This window comes from Stegostoma tigrinum, chromosome 13, assembly GCF_030684315.1.
Source record: "Stegostoma tigrinum isolate sSteTig4 chromosome 13, sSteTig4.hap1, whole genome shotgun sequence".
Taxonomy (NCBI): domain Eukaryota; kingdom Metazoa; phylum Chordata; class Chondrichthyes; order Orectolobiformes; family Stegostomatidae; genus Stegostoma; species Stegostoma tigrinum.
In genome coordinates, this window is record NC_081366.1 from 26,484,879 (window position 1) to 26,503,818 (window position 18,940).

Below are 18,940 nucleotides of genomic sequence, written 5' to 3' on the forward strand. Positions count from 1 at the left end.
CCTGCTTAATATGGAAAGTCATCTTGGGGCCTGGGATAGGGGTGAGGGAGGAGGTGTGGGGGCAAGTGTAGCATTTTCTGTGGTTGCAGGGGAAGGTACCAGGTGTGGTGGGGTTGGAGGGCAGTGTGGAGCGAACAAGGGAGTCATGGAGAGAGCGGTCTCTCCGGAAAGCAGATAAGGGTGCCCCCACAGTCCAGTCCAGCCTGTCTCTGCCTCCCTAAACTGTTCTTCCTCTCACCCATCCATTCCGCCCACCCCAAGTCGCACCTCCATCTCCTACCTACTAACCTCATCCCACTTCCTTGACCTGTCCGTCTTCCCTGGACTGACCTATCCCCTCCCTACCTCCCCACCTAAACTCTCTCCACCTATCTTCTTTTCTCTCCATCTTCGGTCCATCTCCCCCTCTCTCCCTATTTATTCTAACAGAATATTTCTATTTATTTCTGACAGAAATAAGAACACAACTGCTGGAAACACTGAACAGGTCAAGCAACATCTACTGAGAGAACCATCAGTTTAACTGGACTTACTCAGCCTATAAGTGGAAACAAACCAAGTTATCTAGCCCATAGCACATAAAGTCAGGATGTTACATCATAGTTACAGAAAACATACTGTCTGGCCCAAGCCTGGGTGTTATGTCAACTCTTGGAACCACACTTTTAGAAGAATGGGGATCGATTTGGGCTGAGTACAGAAAATATTTTCTAGAACGGTTCGAGTGAAGAGCCAACAGAGTCACTTGGAGAAAATGACATTTATTTTCTTCGGGCTGTGGAGACAGAAAGGAGATTGTGTGGAAATTAGAATTGCAGAGTTGAAACATAATAAATGAAGAGAAATTGTTCAGTCTGATTGTAACGGTGATGTCAATTAAAATAAGTGCAAGTGTTGGAGATTTGAAACAAAAACAGAAATTGCTGGAGAAACTCAGTAGGTCCGGTAGAATCTGTGGGGGAAAAAGCAGAATTACCATTTCGGGTCTGGTGATTTTTCATCAGAACTGTTAATAGCCACGAAGCAACGGTATTTATGTTGAAGTTGTAGTGGAGGAGAGGTTGGGAAGAGGAGAAATGTGCAGATAGGTGGATTCAGAGCACAGAGAGTGAAAGGCACAATGGTGACCTCTTCTTCTGTCATCTCCACCTCTGTGCCCATTTCTTTGAACAGGAATCCTCTCCCCATCCCAGAAACTCCTTCACCCACCTAAAACACTCTCTCTCCACCTGGATTTCTCCCTCTGGCCTTTTACCTACACTCAGCCTGTTCATCAAGGACATCAGCATGACATTAGTGCCTCAATTTCTTTGACTCCCCTTACCCATTCAAACTTATCTCCCTCTGAACTAACTGCACTTCATGCTCTCAAATACTACCCTGTCTTTGCCAACAAGAGTGATGCTGTTGATGCCTGACATACTGACCACTACATTGCAGAGACTGTGTGATGGCTCTCAGCCACCTCCTCCTATCTCCCCCTGGACCAGGTCCCCACCATTGAGCATCCGGCCATTCTGTCCATGACAAGCACTAATCTCATCTCATCTGGGAATCTCCTCCTGACAGCCTCCCAACTCACTGTTTCCCAATCCCGTACAGGCCACTGCTACCTTTTCCTACTAATCCGCTAACAGGACTGTCCAGGCAGACCCATTGTTTTTGTGTGTACCTGCCCTACAGAACTCTGATTTACCTGTCAAATTTTCCAGATAGCTAATTTGTTTGGCAAGTTTGCTAGAATGCAAATCGGAATAGTAATAATGCAAGTTGTGGCATTTAACACTCAATGAAGATCAACAAATGGCACCTCATCATTGAGTAATGAAAATCTCACCATACTCTTTGTAAGAAACATAAAAGAAGAAGCAAGCTGAATTTGGTATTGAGATGGGCCTCAACTATTTTGTTGCCCAATTCTGTCGCACATCTCACCATAACTCACATTGTTTAGATACCTATAAATTTCCACTTTATATTGCTAACTGATTTATTACTTTCTACTGTAGTATAGCATGTGCAGAAGAACCAAGGATTTTCAGGTGTCAAATTAGTAATAGTTAGAATACTCCTTTGTTTGCTCAGATGAAATTTTGTGAATCATAACACACATTTATTTTCTTATCTCCAATTCAACAATCCTATTAACATTCTCAGCAGCATCATTCTTGCTGCCTGTCATCTTTCAGAATTCTATGGAAAAATTGCCAAAAGCAAGATATTGGGAGAAAATGCAGTCTTTCAGTTCTACGGTAGTTCTACATATCTTCTAGGCCAAACCCAATTTAGTCTCCTACTGAGGGTGATAGAATTCTTTTCTTATTCATCCACGGAGTGCAGACATTGCGGGTAAGACTAGCATCTGTTCCCCATTCCTAATTCTTCCCAAAAACAGTTCAGATGAAAGAGATTACTTTGAGTCCAGAAGCCAGGCAAGGATTATGAAGGTTCCTAATGGATATTCGTAAATCAAATAGGGTTTTGTGGCACTCAATGATAGTTTAACTGTCACTGTTTTTGACATTAGCTTTCACTGTCAAAGTTTTTTTGTAAAGGAATTTAACATTAATTTCATTTAGGTTCTATCAGCTGCTATTGAGCATCAGTTTGGGGTATGGACTACCAGTCCTGCGGCATTGCCACTACACCACAATCTCTTCCAGCTCATCAAAAATGGTTAGAAAAGATCTAATACAAGAACTGATATTTACCGAGAACAAAAGCAGCCACATAGTTTGAAATCTGCCCAAGACCCACAAAGAAATTGAGAAGGCAGAATAATTCCCAGTTTGGAGAAAAGACTTGGAGCACGCTGAATGCACTCTGAACGCCCATAGTTCCATACAGAATTACCTTCCTGCCAAACCTGTGAAAGATAAGCAAAACAAGTTTAAAGTACATTTCAGCTGACACGCTAATGTCCTAATGACTCATGACTGTAATTGTACACTTGCTAAATCATCATAGATTTGCACGCATATCTTTGGGTGTCTGTTTAATTCAGTTGATTGGACAATGGGTTTGTGATATAGAATTATGCCAAAGGCATGCTTTCAATTCCTACACCAGCCAGGGCTACCAGTGAAGAAGAGGTAGTCGGAACTGCAGATGCTGGAGAATTTCTGAGGAAGGGTCGAGGCTCAAAACGTCAGCCTTCCTGCTCCACTGATGCTACATGACCTGCTGTGTTCATCCAGCTCTACACCTTGTTATCTCTTTACCATTGAAGATCTCTCTTTTCAACTTCTCCCCTGACCTGAAGTGTAGTGACCCTCAAGCTAAACCATCACCAGTCATCTTTTTGTCTCAAAAGAACTCCCCTAGAGTCTAAGACTATGGTGACATTTTCTTTACATGTGCATATAAATATCATATCCATATACCCTCAGGCTACATAGCAGTTATAGATATATTTCAAGTTTAACACCTTACAAATTAGACTTGCACAAAGTCACATTGAGACTCAAACTCTATGATTCTGTTTGGTCGAAAAGCTGCAGGCAACTGAAAATCGAAAAAGTGTAAGCGCCGAATTTTGTGAATATTCATTTAAAACAGCTTCACTGTTCACTAAAGGCCAGCGAGATCTCAGTTTAGTGGAACTTAAACACTTGATATAGAGGGGTAATTTCTCCAGTTTTGAGTGTCTGTAATTATAGTGTCAGAAAAAGATGGAAGTAAGATTCTTATCATTGTATTCTTTACCTAGATATCGTGTCATGTTTTGTTTCCTGTTTAAGAAACACATCTTCTCATATGACCATGTTTTAGTAAATGATCATATACACACTATATATCAGCCTATATTTCTTTCTGTGATTGATTGATCCATGCGTATCATCAGCTGGGATGGTAATATTTGTATTATTGCACTATATATGCAGTACATATGATCACTTTCTCCAATGTGTTTAGTTGCAATTTAGCATTTACTTTAGCAACTCAATAAGGTTATTTTGACAGCACCACACACACCTCCAACCTCACCTAATGAAGGAAATCAAAAGTAATAACCGTGAAAATATCAAAGGTCTCCTCTAAACAAGCTGACTGGTCTAGATACAGTCACACATATATTCATTTTCACACTGGCTAACATCCTGAAATATTTACGTAACAGAACAGTTGAAATATGATCACAAAAACAACATTAATTCAATTAGAATTTACAAAACTATCTTCTCAATATATTAAAGGTGATCAGATATTGATTCATGCCTCCCAAGAGTTGTTTTTGTTAGTTAAAAGCAACGACCATGTCATTGCATGAACGTAAATTGGCATTCATTTAGTTTATTCCACCTCTGCAATTATTCAAAGGTTTTAGGAAAAGGACACTAAATGGCCACACATTACTGTTGGGAGACCTTGCCTTGGATCTGTCTCCCAGAAGATTCTACATCAGTCTGCTATGAAGTTCTCAGTACATCATCACTTTGTTAGTGCTTAGTGCACTCAATCAGGTGAAGCAAAAAGATGGATTGGTTAATATGTAATGGTCTCTTCTGTCAACAGTCCATCCTTAACCACTGAACTTTTGAATTTCACAACAGGCTGTGATTGTCCATATTTTAACTGGATATTTGCTTGAGTTCCAGGTCTCTCTGGAGCTGACATTGTCAAAATCGCATTTGTCTCAGCCAGCCATCCTGTAAGTTTTTGTGTCCATTTTGAAAATACAATAACATTTGTAATTGTTTTCTGTATGCTCTAGGCATGACATGTCTGTATTTTTTTCTCAAGTATGGACGTTCATGCTAAAAAGCACATAGATTTCCATATTCATTCATACCTAGAAAGCCTCAGCATCAGAGAGACAACTAAATTATCTTGTAAATATTCATCATCCTTTTAAGCTTATTCACAAATTCTTTCGTAAATGACCACAAATAACGCACATGCCTCCTTAAAATGAGGAATTAAGATGGCGGTCATTTAGCTCACAGAAGTAAATGCAGACCTCCTATTCCATTAAATTTCTCTTTTTCACATGGGAGAGGCCAGGGGTTAAAATTGGACGACTGATTCTTTGTGACAAATTTGAATAATGAAAATGATTTACCTGTCCGATAACTGTCCAGAAATGAAGGAACCAATCAGCACTCCAATGTAGAAGACTGGCATAGAAAAAGGCCCTTTCCATTCATTGTTGCACACCAAGTCCCACTGTAATACAAATAGATGACAGCTTTCATATAGTTTAAGGGATAAAATGCAGATATGTCATGCATAGAACAGACAGAAAATTCTTACAATTTTACTGTTTTTTTAAAAATTGACACAGCATATGTGACTTCGGCAATTTCAGAGAGTTCCACAGATTCACTAACTTCTGACTCCAGAAATTCCTCCTCACTCAGTTCTAATGGGTCTTGCCTTTACTTTGAGGCTGTTTCCTTAAGTCCTAGTCTCTTCTATTCGTGGAAACACTTTCTCCACACCCACTCTGTCCTGGCCTCTCAGCACTCTGTAGGCTTCAGTAAGATCCTCCCTCATCCTTCAAAACTCCACTGAATACAGACTCCAAGTCCCCAACTGCTCCTCATATTGGCAAGTCCTTCAAATCTGGGATCATTCAAACCTCTCCGGACACCCTCTAACATTAGCACAACATTCCTTAGAATTGGGGCAGTAAACTCCTCACGATATTTCAAATGCAGTCTGACCAGAGACTCGTACTGTTTCAGCAGTGCATCTCTGCTCTTGGATTTTTGTCCTTTTGAAATAAATGCTAACATCGCATTTGCCTTCCTACCTGCCCAACGAAGCTGCATGTTAATCTTAAAAGAATCCTGAAATTGGACTCCCAAGTCCCTCTGTGCTTCAGATTTCCAAAGCCTTTCCCCATTTAGAAAACAGTCTATACCTCTATTCTTCCTACAAAGTGCATAACCTCACACCTTCCCACATTGTATTCCAATCTCCACTGTTGCCTCTCTCTTACCTTTTATATATTAAAAAAACTCTTGCAATTTTCTTTTATATAACTAGCTATCTTACCCTCATATTCCATCTTCTCCCTGCATGTTGCTTTTTAGTTGATCTCTGTTGGTTTTTAAAAACTTCTCAGTCCTCCAGCTTCTGAATAATCGGTACGACTTACCATCAGCATTAGACAGCGTACTACATGGCAGAATTAACACCAGAGTTTGGCCAAATATAACGATTTGAGTGAACAGTTCATGAGGTGTGGAATTGCTTCTAATTTGAATACTTGGTCAACACCTGAACCAGTAAATATATGTTTATGTATAATTGGAACTAAAGAAATTAATGTTAATGCTCACAAAGAAGCAACAATCACACTCAAAGAAGCAACAAAAGACTTTGACAATTATCTTACAACGGAACATGTATCAGTTTCGAAAGCACAAGTTTTAACAGAAATATATGGCATTGGGAGAATCTATTGGTGACTCCATTAATGATCTCTACAGTCCAATGGAAGATACGACTATGATGCTTTAAAGTCAGAATTCCTGAATGACAAAGTTGTTGTAGGCATTATTGATGAGCTTTTATCAAATTTATTAGAGTTCAAAGAAAGCCTAACACCACAGAAAACTGTTTAGATGGAAAGTGGAACAGCGATGTGGAAGAAACACTGATCAAGCTTAAGGGGAGAAGATCAAACTTGGCAGAGGAGATCTTTGAATGCATTTATTTCTTAAGATACTGTATCATAAAAAGGACAGGTGATAACCCAGTGTTATGGCTGGAACAAACACCAGAAATTAAAGAACTTGACTGGTTATGAAGCAAAGGAAACTCATTGCTAGGAACAGTGCCTATCTACTAAAGCTGAATGCTTTTATTGTAAAGCAATATTTGACTTCCAGAGAATATCCCAAAGCGGGATACTGCCACCAAAAGCCAAAGAGTAGCTGTACATATGGGTAAATGAGTTAGAGTAGAATATAATGACTAGTTTTCCAAACAGAAATTAGTGATCCCAACCAAACATTTTGGCAACTGACATTGATATCTCTTCACAAATTTAAGCTAGACACAAGGGCAAATAGGACCATTATTATCAGATAGCAACCACACAGAATGGAGTTCCTCTGACTTCAGCATCTGCAGTTCCTGCTTTCCCTTACCAGACAGCAAGCCTTGACTGAAGAAATATTGCTTACAGTTCAACTATGTTGCCCGGGGATAATACACTTAAAATTAAAGATATGCTTCAAGAAACTATCCAGCACAGGGGTACCAAACTCTCAAAATCTTGCATGAATACTTTTGCAACCAGAAAGATCGTGATTAGAAAGAAGTGCACTGACCTCAATCTCTTTCAAACACCACCAGGTTAAACAATGAGAGATCAAGGAGTACTTGGTTAAGGCATAGCTGGTCAAGGACAGCAGGTAGATGATGTTAAAAAACTCGGTAAGCTCATGAGTATTTCCGAATGCAGAATCTCCCAAGGTTTACTATGTTGAAATCAGATTTTGCTTCATACTGTCAAATGAAGTGGAAAAGCTGTGACTGTGCTGGTTTAGTAGAAATGTTTTCCACTGCTATCAAAACTGAAGAAAGCTTAGATTCCAAATGCCAAATTTGAAAAAAAGGGCAGAAGACCCAAGTCACACATCCAATTTGGAGTTAACCAAGAACAGATAATTTCCAGTAGAATATCTGAGCTCCATTCATTCCACCAAAGAATTCTCAACAACTGTAATGAAAATCACAATAAGCAAGAAGGAATTTTCAAGTAAATCTACAATTAAGAAATTGCATTTATTGATTTTGCAAAACACAATAATTCAATAGCTAAAAGGGAAGGAGCAGATATGAACAAGTCAACAGTTGAAATAAAAAATCAACCTACTTCAGTCCAGGAGTACTGACAAATTGCAAACAAATTTTCATTGTCACAAATTGAAGATTTTGTGGAGAGAACTCTGTGGTAGGCACCATTAAGAAGAGAAAATAATGTCTAAAAATTCGAAGACATTGCAAAGAGAAAAGTGTCGGTCATAGCAAGGACAATAAGCTCCGTAAAAGAAATGCAAGAGATTAAAGGTCGTCCAGATGAGAACACACCCTCAGACTTCAGACTGTCAGGATGACAGGCCAGACAACCATATTTTAACCATCAAACTACCAGGTGCAGATGGTGAAAGAAAACACATTCAGGGAGAGTAGTGAAACCCCTGGTTTGCATGCACCAGCACAGTGAAAGACTTGAGAGTGATTAAGTAGTCAATGTGTTTGTTTAAACAAATGTATGAGAGTAATTATTTTTTAAAAAGCACGAGGCAATATTGTAAATGGGTCCAAAAAGCTGTATATTTGTTTGAATGAAATAAGCGCCAGCTACTGTGAAGATATCATGAGGGAGAGTAAGGTCTGAATTTTAAAGTCATAGACCATGAAAGCAGAACCTTCAGTCCAACTTGCTCAGTGGCTCTATATTAACAGTTGTCATCTACTTTTAAAAAAAGTTATTTCACGAGACATGGGTGGCAAAGATTAGTACCAGCATTTATTGCCCAGAGGGGAAGTCATCCACATTGCTGTGAGTTCATGACATATGTAAAATGATTGCAAGTAGGCCACCTTCCTTTTTAAATTATAGATATTATACAATTCAGATTTCATAATCTGCCATAGTGGAATTTAAATCCATGACTTTAAAGCATACTAGATAAAGTGTGAAGCTGGATGAAAACAGCAGGCCAAGCAGTATCTCAGGAGCACAAAAGCTGACATTTCAGGCCTAGGCCCTTCTGATGAAGGGTCTAGGCCCGAAACGTCAGCTTTTGTGCTCCTGAGTTGCTGCTTGGCATGCTGTGTTTATCCAGCTTCACACTTTGTTATCTTGGATTCTCCAGCATCTGCAGTTCCCATTATTTCTTCTACTTTAAAGCATACTGCCTGGATTACTAACACCCAGCATATAACCATCACACTGCAGGCTCCCCATGCAGCACCTACTATAACCTGCAAATAGTTGCAGAAGTGGAACTGATTACAACTTCTTCACTCCATCAGATTATGTTAGATCAGGAGGGGGCTCCACTGCACACAGCCGACCGCATCATTCTTAAAAGAATTTGCAACTAAAACCTAAGGATGGCAGTGCACACAACAGCATTGTACCTGGAAGCTCATCTAAAATTCAAATATGACACTAAGGTTCTGGTTTGGTTACTCTCAAGCTGTTGCTGGAGAGAAGGAAGAAGCTGATAGCCAGTGTATGGCGCTTGTGGCAGAGAACGAAGGATGTTAATTCCAGTATTTAATTACAGAAATGTCTTTTCCTCCAGTACATTACCCCAGAGGAAATGATGCAGCAACATGAGTGGAGGCAATTTCAGGTGATTTGCTGACAGGATAAGAGAGATAGGAATGTAACTTGCTGACTGCAGTCCAGTCATCTGAACGATGAAAGAAAGTTATTGGACGAGAACTTGTTGTGGTGAACAGCCTAAAAGGGTGTGACAGATCAACACGGACAGGGCAGGATAGTTTACCTTTGTCAAATTCAGCTGGTTATCATTTGTTCAGAGCTGTCTGTTAAATGGTCAGGAAACTGATTAGGATATTCAAATACAGAATTTCAAGTAAGAGATGCAGAGATCTGGGAAGTGACAACATGTTCAAGGGTACTGTGAAACAAAGGGGGATTGGAAAACAGGCAGAACTTTACGAGGATGGAGGAATCAAGGCCTGTGTGTCTGAGGAGTAACCATGCCAAATTTGGAGAACAGAACAATGCTTAAAGAAAGAGAACAAAAAAAATCAGTTAAAACAGAAAAAATTGTGAAGTCAGCAGTTGACAAGGAATAGGAACAGGGATGTAGGAGGGAGTCTTTTGGACAAATGGATTTAAATTGAGTGTTAGTGCAGACTGTAAAGAAACGAAAGAAAGGCTCATGGAGGCCTTCAAAACGCAATGCAGCTCCACTTTCTAACTGGTGGAAATGCAAAGCTACAGTTGCATTCTGACAGATCCCTCCTGTTGTTAGATCAGTCAGGGAAAGGTAAAATACACCCCATTCTTCACCACAGTCAATTGTTATGTTCTGTCATTTAAAGGACTATCATCACACATAGTTACTTTGACAGCTGCTGTCAAAACAGTAGGTACATGAGTTGTGTAAGGTCCAGGTATCTGGAGAATACATAAGTAGGTAACGAGTTTTGAGAAGATTTATAGCTCAGGTTGAGGTTCTGGATGTGAGTTTGCTCGCTGAGCTGGAAGGTTCATTTTCAGACGTTTCGTCACCATTCTAGGTAGCATCATCAGTGAGCCTCCGACGAAGCGCTGGTGTTATGTCCCGCTTTCTATTTATCTGGTTAGGTTTCCTTGGGTTGGTGATGTCATTTCCTGTTCTTTTTCTCAGGGGATGGTAGATTGGCTCCAAGTCAATGTGTTTGTTGATGGAATTCTGGTTGGAATGCCATGCTTCTAGGAATTCTCGTGCATGTCTCTGTTTGGCTTGTCCTAGGATGGATTTCTCAGCAACAAACCCAAACAAACAGACAAAAATGGGCTTAGAAACCATAACCACTCTCCCCTACATCAAAGACATTTCCGAAATGACTGCCAGACTACTCGGACCCCTTGGCATCAGGGTAGCCCACAAACGCACCAACACACTAAAACGGCAGCTAATGAACTTAAAAGACCCTATACAGACAACAAATAAAATGAACGTCATCTACAAAATACCTTGCAAGAACTGTGACAAACACTACATTGGACAAACTGGCAGGAAGCTAGCCACCAGGATACATGAACGTCAACTAGCCACAAAACGTCATGACCCACTATCACTCGTATCCTTACATACAGATAAGGAAGGACACCACTTTGATTGGGACAACACATCCATCCTAGGACAAGCCAAACAGAGACACGCACAGGAATTCCTAGAAACATGGCATTCCAACCGGAACTCCATCAACAAACACATTGACTTGGAGCCAATCTACCATCCCCTGAGAAAAAGAACAGGAAATGACATCACCAACCCAAGGAAACCTAACCAGATAAATAGAAAGCGGGACATAACACCAGCGCTTCGTCGGAGGCTCACTGATGATGTTACCTAGAATAGTGACGAAACGTCTGAAAACGAACCTTCCAGCTCAGCGAGCAAACTCACATCCATAAGTAGGTAACTCTGTGGTAATGTATCAGGTAAGCAGAGTACCTAGAGGGTAATGTGCCAGGTGTGGAGGGTGCCAGGTAATGTGAGTCTTAGAGTGTAAGTGACATCGGGCCAAATAGGTAATGGAATGTTTAAGGTAGGTCAGGGTGGGTGGGAGATACCAGGACCAATTGGGGCCTGTTGGGGCAGTTTTGGGTCATGGGGTGGGTGGGTTGCCAGATTGCATGGGAAGTGGATGTTCTGCTTAGTTGGGGCAAGATGGTGAAAGGTTCCAAAAAGGGGTGGCGAATAGTGGCACTAGGGCCAATGGGGACACCGAGTTTAGGGATGGTGTTGGTTAAGATAACAAGATAACAAAGTGTGGAGCTGGATGAACACAGCAGGCCAAGCAGCACCTTAGGAGCACAAAAGCTGATGTTTCGGGCCTAGACCCTTCATCAGAAAAGGGGGAGGGGGAGAGGGTTCTGAAATAAATAGGGAGAGAGGGGGAGGCGGACCGAAGATGGATAGAGGAGGAGATAGGTGGGAGAGGAGAGTATAGGTGGGGAGGTAGGGAGGGGCTAGGTCAGTCCAGGGAGGACAGACAGCTCAAGGGGGCGGGATGAGGTGAGTAGGTGGGAAATCGAGGTGCGGCTTGAGGTGGGAGGAGGGGATGGGTGAGAGGAAGAACAGGATAGGGAGGTGGTGAGCGGCTTTAGTTGGGAGGAGGGGATAGGTGAGAAGAAGAACAGGTTAGGCAGGTGGGGAGCGGCTTGAGGTGGGAGGAGGGGATCCGTGAGAGGAAGAACAGGTTAGGGAGGCGGCGACGAGCTGGGCTGGTTTTGGGATGCAGTGGGGAAAGGGGAGATTTTGAAGCTGGTGAAATCCGCATTGATACCATTGGGCTGCAGGCTTCCCATGCGGAATATGAGTTGCTGTTCCTGCAACCTACGGGTGGCATCGCTATGACACTGCAGGAGGCCAAGGATGGACATGTCATCTGAGGAATGGGAGGGGGAGTTAAAATGGTTCACGACTGGGAGGTGCAGTTGTTTACTGTGAACCGAGCGGAGGTGTTCTGCAAACCGGTCCCCAAGCCTCCGCTTGGTTTCCCCAATGTAGAGGTAGCCCCAACAGGTATAGTGGATGCAGTATACCACATTGGCAGATATGCAGGTGAACATCTGTTTGATATGGAAGGTCATCTTGGAGCCTGGGATGGGGGTGAGGGAGGAGGTGTGTGGGCAGGTGTAGCACTTCCTGCGGTTGCAGGAGAAAGTGCCGGGTGTGGTGGGGTTGGAGGGGAGTGTGGAGCGGACAAGGGAGTCGTGGAAAAAGTGGTCTCTCCGGAAGGCAGACAAGGGTGGGATGGGAAAAATGTCTTTAGCGGTGGGGTCAGATTGTAGATGGCGGAAGTGTCGGAGGATGATGCGTCATATCCGGAGGTTGGTGGGGTGGTATGTGAGGACTCAGGGGATTCTCTTTTGGCAGTTATTGCGAGTGCGGGGTGTGAAGGCTGAGGCGCGGGAAATGCGGGAGACATGGTCAAGGGCGTCCTCGGCCACTGCGGGGAGGAACTTGCGGCCCTTGAAGAATGAGGACATCTGGGATGTGCAGGAGTGGAATGCCTCATCCTAGGAGCAGATGCGGCAGAGGTGAAGGAATTGGGAATGGGATGGAATTTTTGCAGGAAGGTGGGTGGGAGGAGGTTTATTCCAGGTAGCTGTGGGAGTCAATGGGCTTGAAATGGACATCGGTTTGTAGGTGGTTGCCGGAGATGGCGACAGAGAGGTCCAGGAAGGTGAGGGATGTGTTAGAGATGGCCCAGGTGAACCTGAGGTTGGGGTGGAAGGTGTTGGTAAAGTGGATGAACTGTTTGAGCTTCTCTTGGGAGCAAGAGGCGGCGCCGATACAGTCATCAATGTAATGGAGGAAGAGGTGGGGTTTTGGGCCAGTGTCGGTGCGAAAGAGGGACTGTTCCACATAACCTACAAAGAGGCAGGCATAGCTTTGGCCCATGCGGGTACCCATGGCCACCCCCTTAGTCTGTAGGAAGTGGGAGGAATCGAAAGAGAAGTTGTTGAGGGTGAGGACGAGTTCGGCTAGGCGGATGAGGGTGTCAGTGGAGGCGGATTGGTCGGGTCTGTGGGACAGGAAGAAGCGGAGGGCCTTGAGGCCATCTGCATGAGGAATGCAGGTGTATAGGGACTGGACATCCATGGTGAAAATGAGGTGTTGAGACCAGGGAATTGGAAGCCCGTTGGGTCTGTAGTAAACTGATAAATCACGTCTGGGGTAGGGTGGCGTATGTTGATTTTGAGGATTGTAAGGGGTCAGGTGGATGTGCTGTCAGGAGTATGTGAGGGAAATTGTGGCTTCAATTCCATTGTTACTCTGGAGTTACATTTGGCATTAATTGTCTAAATTTTCCTGAATAACTTCACTGTAGCTGAACGCATTGAATTCTCCAATTTAAGTGGATACTCTCAGAAGGTTCCAAGCACAGACGAGTTGTCTAATGGAATCTTCAAGTCTCTGAGCAATTCCTTCTCAATCTGCTTTCAGGGAATTTCATAGGCTCCTGACGCTTCAGGATCGATTATTTGGACATCCCAAAATCTGGGCCATTGAGGAATGACTTCTGCTAAGTGGAATATAGCATGTGTATACTGCGGTGAATACTAAGTTCGGCATGTGTTTTAGTATATATTGTTAATTTCAGAAATTAAAATTTAACAGTAGAATATGCCATTAATTAACTGATGTATATGGAAGACTGTTACCCTCAAACAAAAACTGGAGTCAAAAACAAAGTTGCCTGGAAAAGCTTAACAGTTCTGGCAGCATCTGTGGAGGAGAAAGCAGTTCTGAGGGAAGGGTCACCCAACCTGAAACATTAACTCTGTTTTCTCCTCTACAGATGATGCCAGACCTGCTGAGCTTTTCCAGCAATTTTGCTTTTGCGCAGCATCTGCAGTTCTTTTGGTTTTTAAAAACTAGAGTCATGTGGTTTAAGAAAGTAACAGCTGGAAAGGTAGTTCCAGAGCCAGCATTGGGTTCTGAACTGGAGACATGGTATGAGAATACATTGAACAAATCACTTATGTGTCACAGCAGCTCATAGAATCCCTACAGTGTGGAAGCAGCCGATTTGGCCCATTGAGTCCACACCAACATGCTGGTAAGCATCCCAACACCCTATAACCCTGCATTTCCTACAGCCAATCCACCTAGCTTGCACAACTGTGGACACTGTAAGCAATTTACAATGTTCAATCTACCTAGACTGTGGGAGGAGACCAGAGCATCCATATTAAACCCCTGAAGATATGGGGAGAATGTGCAAACTGTACATAGAGTCACCCAAGGCCGGGATCAATCTCACACCCCAGGTACTGTAAGACAGCAGTGCAAACCACTGAGCCATCATGCCACTTTGTCAGATATTGAAAGCAAATATTCTGTTGGAGATCAAGAAGCACTAGCCTGGTTTTTCAAACCCCTGGAATCTTGCAACTTTATCCTATTACAGGCAGTGGGGATTTCAGATTCCCAAACTTCACCCACTTTAACAGAAAAGTTACTACTCCTTTAGCAGATTATAACCAAATTTAGGGGATCACATTTGTATCAAAACAACAAAATAAGGCTTCCGAGAGAATATCATTACAGACCACGCACTGCAGTTTGCTTCCAGCCAGCTCACAAATCAGTCTGTCTGGCTAGACAGAGATTTTTACACAGTCAGGGAATCAAGGGTTATGGAGATAAGTGAAGGTGAAGATCAGCCACAATCTCATAAAATGAAGGAGCAGACTCGATGGGCTGAATGGGCTACTTCTGTTCCTCCATTTTATGGTGTAATGGTTAAGGTCAGCAAACCTACATTGAGTTCAAATGAATTAAGCCTTCAACAAACTTAGCTAGGAGGTCATATTTCAAATGGTTAGAAATCCAAAAACAAAGTTAAACATTCAAATCTCTGTAGTCCAAGACGATGGGAGTCAAAGAATTGGAGATCCTGTTCATCTTTCAGTTCAAAACCATCTGCTCCTTTCCAAATATATAACATTTATCTTCATAAACCATCCCCTGACTAACCGTGGACTCTGTGAGCCCTATGCGTCCTTCAGCCGCTTACCTCGCTGACGATGGTGGACATGTACTGATCCTTACTGTACACCCATCCATCCAAACAGGGCTCCTGTTCCACCTCAGAAATATTGACGGAATCTGGGTCAGGAAATATCTCCGAAAGATTCCTGATCACATCCAACCGGTACCGTCTACATTTGCTGTACTGGAGTTTCCCCTTGGCTTGTTCCAGAGGGATAGTCCGGTTCATCCACGCTTCACTGAGGTTGAGATTCCCGGGAACGAAGCAGCGATGTTCAGGAATATCCCCGACAAAAACTATAGACAGTCCGCAGAAACCATTGGGAAAGACACTGAGGCTCAAGAGGAAGAAGATAATTTTCTGGAAGGGTCCCCATTCTCCGAGAAAAGCGGTGATTTCATCGTAATCCCGCATGTTAGTGACAGCGGGAGAACTGGCAGCGATTCTCTCCCGTAAAACTGCAGCAAGCTGTCGTCGTAGGGCAGTCGGAAGTGTAGCCTTGAGTAGTTTCAAACCGGTTCAGTCCTAATAGTTGTCGCCTTTCAAAATAAAAACTGCACGGACAACTCCTCCCAATCCCAGTCTACAATTAAAAGGATAGTTCCCAACAAGTTTACTAGCTCTGAAATAGCAGGAACTGCAGATGCTCTGAAGCTGTTCATGTACTTTTGGCAGGTGAGAGGGCGTTGTTTTTCATTGAATTACAGAACAGATCCCATACCTTAAAGAGTGTAATTTCTGTATGTATGCAAATTGTTAACAATAAGAGTGTTACATTAGTATTTACCAATCCACTGGAACCTTTCTTGTGTCCAGGGAATTTTGGAATATTGCATCAGTGGATCCACAATTTCTGCTGCTACTTCCTGAAGACGATAGGATGTAGGACAACATGACTTTCCTGCCTTCAATCCCAACAGTTGGCTCAATCATTTTTTTCGTAGTGATGATTGTTCTACAATTGCCCCTTTCTATGACCTTTACATTACTTGTTACTGTTGGGATGGCATTAATCTCTTCCATTGTAAAAGCTGAGGCAAAATATTGATTTAGTGTCTCCGACATTTCTGTATTTCCCAATATTAACTCTCCAATCTCCTCCAATGGACCATCATTTACTTTAGCTATTCTCTTCTCTTTTGTATACTTAAAGAAGTTTTTGTTAATCAATTTTTATATTTTCATTAGATTTCTTTCACAGTATAACTTTGTTCTTTTTATATACTTTCTTGTTACCCTTTGTTGATATTTTGTAGTTTCTCAGTCAGTGTTCCATTGGCCTTCACAACATGCCTTAGTCTTTGTCTTTGGCATTTTTAACTTCCTTGCTTAGCTATGGACGCTTGCTCTGCCTCTTACAATCTCTCGTCTTTGGAATAAATATTTGTTTGGGGGAATGAAATCTCACCCTAAACATCTGCCACGGCTCAGGGCCAAATCTGTCCTCAAGCTTATGTAATTAATGAGCTTATGTTGCCAAGACATATCTGGGAAATATCCAAATTGATGGGTTGGTGCCAATGGAGTAGTTGTGTTGGAAAAGCAAATTGTGTTGTGTCTTCTCTGAAGGTGCAATCCTGGTTCACCTATGCTGCACTGCCTTCAAGGCCAGTATGTACTTTCTGGAGTGAAGAGCAGATTGGCTCACCATTCACCAGATGTAGTCTAATGGGGGCTTTCTTTGTAGGGTTGAGGCACAATTTCTACTTCATTGTATTCCTAATACCTAGGTCAAAAAGCAGGCATTTCAGTTATTTTCTGAAGTGTTCAATGCATTGTTATTACCATGTGGCAGTTTCTCCATTGTTTCTAAATTTCAACCATTAACAAAGTGCACAGTCTTTCTTTTTAGATCCAAAGCGGAAGACCTCATGTTTGTTTACATTAAAACCTACCTGCCACAATTTTCCTTTTCACTTAATCAAGCAACTTCTCCTTGTAAATTAACACTTCCATCTATTGTCATCAATCTGATTGTCTTTGACAGATTGGGACATGTGGCTCTTAGATATTTTCTAATAAACCTGTTGACAGATGATATTACACACCTTTGGGGCAGGTAGGACTTGAACCTGAAGTTTCTGCATCAAAGGTAGGGTCACAAGAGATTTTTATGTAGCTTTCTTTATTTTTATTGAACTTTTTTTTCTAATCAATCTGTTCAGAGACTTAGCTATCTGAGTTTTACACGCCACTGGAGCAGGTGGGATTTATCCCACTTGGAGTGGCACAGTGGCTCAGTGGTTGGCACAGCTGCTTCACTGCATCAGATACCTGGATTTGATTCCAGCCTTGGGCAACTTTCAATGCAGAGGTGACACATTCTCCCCTGCTCTGCGTAGGTTTCCTCCGAGTGCTCCAGTTTCCTCCCACAGTCCAAGAAGTGCAAGCTAGGTGGATTGGCCATACTAAAGTTGCCCAGTGCCTAGGAATGTGCAGGTTAAGTTAGGCTATCCATGTGAAATGCAAGGTTACATGGATAGGGTGGTGGGATGGATCTGGGTGAGATCCTGTTCAGAGTGTCAGTATGGACCTGATGGTCTAAATGATCTGTATCCACTCTGTATGGATTCTATGAACCCAGGCCTCCCAGTCCAGTAGTAGGGATGCTACCACTGTGCCACAAAATGGCCCATCCTACGTAGTTTTCTATGCCACTGTCTAAATTTATAACAGATGTGAGATGTTTGTTGCTCCAACACTAGTTCTTGCAGAACTCAGATAGCTAAATCTTTCCCATTTGAGTTCATGCCCATTATCCCTATTGTCAGTCCCGCTATTCAACCAATTTCCTAACCACACCAGTAATTATTCTTCAATTTTATAAGCTTCAATTTTAGTTAATAGTATTTTACCAGGAATTATCAAATGTTTTTTGGAAACGCTTTTAAATAACATCCATAGACTTTACTCCGTCACACTACTTAGCCACATCTTCAAACAAATCAAGTTTCTCAGGCATGAATGACCTTTCACACGTGGATCTCTCTCATCAACTAAAATTTTTCAAGGTTTTCTGTCACCAATCGTCAGTATTAGGCACCATATTTTCCCAAAAACATACATTTGACTAACTAATTTAAAATTCCTTGCTTCTCCACTTCTATCTTTCCTAATGTTACCCTTCTCTGAGAGACACCACCTAATACATAGAAGAAGATACAACGGAGACACTTAGAGCTCTATAAAACCATAATTCATTTATTAAATACTTAAACAAATAATACACTTCTGACTATTAGAGATATCTCAATCAGTGTCTTTCACTATCCTGATTTCTGTAACTAAACCCAAAAGTTACTACACAGAAGAGTTTGCAGCGAGCCAGGCTGAAACTTCTCAACATCTTCACCACACCTACTGACATAGGATAGTTTCTTAAATTGCGAGTCTTTGAAGTGTTGTTGAAAAAAGGGATTTCTTCAGGCTTTTTATGCACAAATCTCTGGGCCAAGTATGTTACTTACTTGGAATTATGCATGCACACGACCACTCCTGAATGTTTTGTCCAAATGTATACCTTCTCTGATAGAGCCAGCAGTTCCTGATTTCCTGCAGTTTTAACTCTTAGGAGATCTGACTGACACAGTGTATTTTCATTCACAAAGCAGCCCATTGTTATACCTATTATCAGTTCCTGTTACTTACTGTTATCCTCAGCCTTATCCAACACTAAATTGTACTGTGACAGGCATACTTCTCCAATCTAGGTGAACAGTTC

The 18,940-nt window shown here is 42.1% G+C and overlaps 1 protein-coding gene across 1 annotated transcript in view; it reads right to left on the bottom strand.

Annotated features, from left to right (window-relative positions):
* The window catches only part of LOC125458393 (organic cation/carnitine transporter 2-like), a 36,202-nt gene extending 20,542 nt beyond the window's left edge, over positions 1-15,660 (bottom strand). The window contains exons 1-3 of the mRNA XM_059650523.1: positions 15,244-15,660; positions 5,063-5,166; positions 2,712-2,866 (exon numbers count right to left, since the gene is read on the bottom strand). Of these exons, the coding sequence (XP_059506506.1) occupies positions 2,712-2,866; positions 5,063-5,166; positions 15,244-15,633 (649 nt within the window). The 5' untranslated portion in view covers positions 15,634-15,660. The remainder of the gene's footprint in view (positions 1-2,711; positions 2,867-5,062; positions 5,167-15,243) is intronic.
* Between the last annotated feature and the right edge of the window lie 3,280 nt (positions 15,661-18,940).